This window comes from Myotis davidii, unplaced genomic scaffold (genome assembly GCF_000327345.1).
Source record: "Myotis davidii unplaced genomic scaffold, ASM32734v1 scaffold1623, whole genome shotgun sequence".
Classification (NCBI taxonomy): Eukaryota; Metazoa; Chordata; class Mammalia; order Chiroptera; family Vespertilionidae; genus Myotis; species Myotis davidii.
In genome coordinates, this window is record NW_006294461.1 from 68,579 (window position 1) to 71,512 (window position 2,934).

A 2,934-nucleotide genomic window follows, 5' to 3' on the forward strand; every position below is an offset into this window, starting at 1 on the left:
AATAAAAAAATAATTCCAAAATACAGAACAAATTGTTACTCTCTATGCTGTTACACACTTCTGAAAATTAAAAAAAAAATTCACATATTAAGTGCTGGGATTCCATAACCACTTAAGGCAACTATTGAAAACCATTTGTTTTGAAACACATCCTTTAAAAAAGGTAAATCGAGGCAGGGATTTATCTAGTTGGGTAGAAGTTCTCAGGTAGAAGAGTGGGGAGTGCCTTACAAGCAAATAGCAGAGCATGCACACTGGCAGAAAACCAGAAAAGACCTGCCAACTATTGTGGACAATGAGGGGCCTGGTGTGCAATGGATTTTCAGGTGCAGCCTATTAATCAATGACTGGATGCCAGCTGGAACCTGGATGGGAGCTACAGAGTGTAGCACTGGAAAACAAGTTGAGCTTTAAGAGATATAGACAGGGTCGGGTCTCACTACTGCAGATTCTATTTCAGTAATTCTAGGGCAGTGATGGCGAACCTATGACACGCGTGTCAGAAGTGACACGCGAACTCATTTTTTTGGTTGATTTTTCTTTGTTAAATGGCATTTAAATCTATAAAATAAATATCAAAAATATAAGTCTTTGTTTTACTATGGTTGCAAAGATCAAAAAATTTCTATATGTGACACGGCACCAGAGTTAAGTTAGGGTTTTTCAAAATGCTGACACGCCGAGCTCAAAAGGTTCGCCGTCACTGTTCTAGGGTGATGCCCAAGAACCTGAGTTTGAGAAATCATTCCCAGGTGGTCATGATGTCCACCCCTAGTGCAAACCTGTGGTATGAATGACTTCATAGGAGCTTTCAGCCGTGAGCACGGGTAATGTGCAGGACCAGAAACACTTGACGGACTCACTAAGGGAGATGCCAACAATACGAACCATTTTGGATTGTTTATTACGGTGATTCAAAGGAAGAGAGGAGCAAAATTAATCTGACAGAAAAGGTACAGGAGAAAGTGCTGGAAATGGTGGCCACTGAGGAATGTAAGAGGTGTGCATGGACAGTCTTAATGAGGATTGATGCAGCAGAAATGAAGGCGGTGAGATAGGAAGAGTCCAGATTTTAGATTTTAGGGCTTAAATGAATATGACAATGAAAAACAACTAGTTTTTCAATTACTTGGAAAAGAAAAAAAATCAGTATTTTTTAAATAACTGAAGTGTAATAATCAAAGACATTTAGCCCTGGCCAGGTGGCTCAATTAGTTGGAGCGTCACCCTGTAAACCAAAAGGTTGTGGGTTCTATTCCTGATCAGGGTACATACCTAGGTTGCGGTTTCAATTCTTGGTCAGGATGCCGTATGCGAGGCAACCAATCCATGTCTGTCTGTCTGTCTGTCTCTCTCTCTCTCTCTCTCCTCTCTGTTCCTCTCTCTCTCAAAAAATCTATAAAACATACCCTCAGGTGAGGATTTTAAGAAAAGATATAAAAGAGAGAAAGAGACACCTACCTTATCTAAAACCACATCACTCTTCCTGAGTTCTAAGACCTTGGAGAGATACCGACAGAGCTCAGCGTTAGCCTCTCCTTCGGATGGAGGTGCTGCAATAGCGACACTCACAGCTTCGGTCGTCAAATCTGGAAGGAAAGCAGCGTGGACTTTATCCTTGAGGAGTTCTTTGGGAAGTGAGAGTATTTTGTAAAAGAATTTGCATTTGCCTGGCACACAGTAGGTTTTTACTGTTAGATGCAGAAATGAAGAATTAAACTAATCAGATGTAAGGGGAACATAAACATGATAAATATGCCTTCAGTGATACAGAAAACAAATTCAGAGAAGAAAAACCATGTTTACGCTGACCAGGATGGGCCTAAAGAATCCGGGGCAGCATGGGGCGGTGAGGGCCTGGGGCGGGGGGTGGGAGCAGGCTTGAGGGGGTCAATGAGGGGGAGAAAGGGGGACATATGTCATACTTCCAACAATAAGGATTTATTAAGAAAGAAAAACAAAAAAAGCCTGGGCAGTATCCTGGATTTAGGCAACTAGAAAACACGCTTATCTGACAGGAAGTGCTCACAGAGGGAGTCGGGAGCTGGGGGGCAGGCCCAGCAAACATCACTGAAGGGTGAACAGGGCAGCTCCCTGGATTGTACGGGGCTGTTCAGTTTCCTCATCAGGACGGGGCTACATTTGTCTCGTATGTGAAATGCCTCTTTAATGTTTTCAAACCGTAATGTGTAATAAATACTTACATAACACATACACTAATTTTAAGGGCACACGAACATGTTTGAAGGACTTTACAAATAGGAACTTGTGTAATCCTCATAACAGCTTTATGAAGGTACAAATAACAATATTATCTCCATTTTACAAATGAAATAGGAATCAAGATGAGTGATGTTGTGAATCAAAAAATAAATGTAGCCGAAACCGGTTTGGCTCAGTGGATAGAGCGTCGGCCTGCGGACTGAAGGGTCCCAGGTTCGGTTCCGGTCAAGGGCATGTACCTGGGTTGCGGGCACATCCCTAGTGGGAGATGTGCCAGAGGCAGCTGATCGATGTTTCTCTCTCTATCTCTCTCTCTTCCTCTCTGTAAAAAATTAATAAAATATATTAAAAAAATAAAAATAAATGTAAACCCATGCTGTGAAATCCAGGGACAAGGAACACTGCTTCGGAATAGACTCCCCCATCAACACTGCATTGACAAAGAGAAAGAGAAGTATTTGCTCAAAGCAGTTTGTAAGTGAGCTTGAGCTGGTCCTACACCTGGGGTTACTCAGGCATTTCCACACACTCACACCTTCCCTGTGTGAACAACCTGGCCACAGGATCCACAAGAATGAGGAAAAGCCCTAGCCCCGTGGTTGGCAAACTGCGGCTCGAGAGCCACATGCGGCTCTTTGGCCCCTTGAGTGTGGCTCTTCCTAAGCCTTAGGAGTACCCTAATTAAGTTAATAACAATGTACCTACCTATAT

The 2,934-nt window shown here is 42.7% G+C and overlaps 1 protein-coding gene across 1 annotated transcript in view; it reads right to left on the minus strand.

Moving 5' to 3' along the window:
- LOC102751729 (chromosome unknown open reading frame, human C15orf40) overlaps positions 1 to 2,934 on the minus strand; it is a 9,422-nt gene that overhangs the window by 4,105 nt on the left and 2,383 nt on the right. The window contains exon 3 of the mRNA XM_015567163.1: positions 1,462 to 1,595. Within this exon, the coding sequence (XP_015422649.1) occupies positions 1,462 to 1,595 (134 nt within the window). The remainder of the gene's footprint in view (positions 1 to 1,461; positions 1,596 to 2,934) is intronic.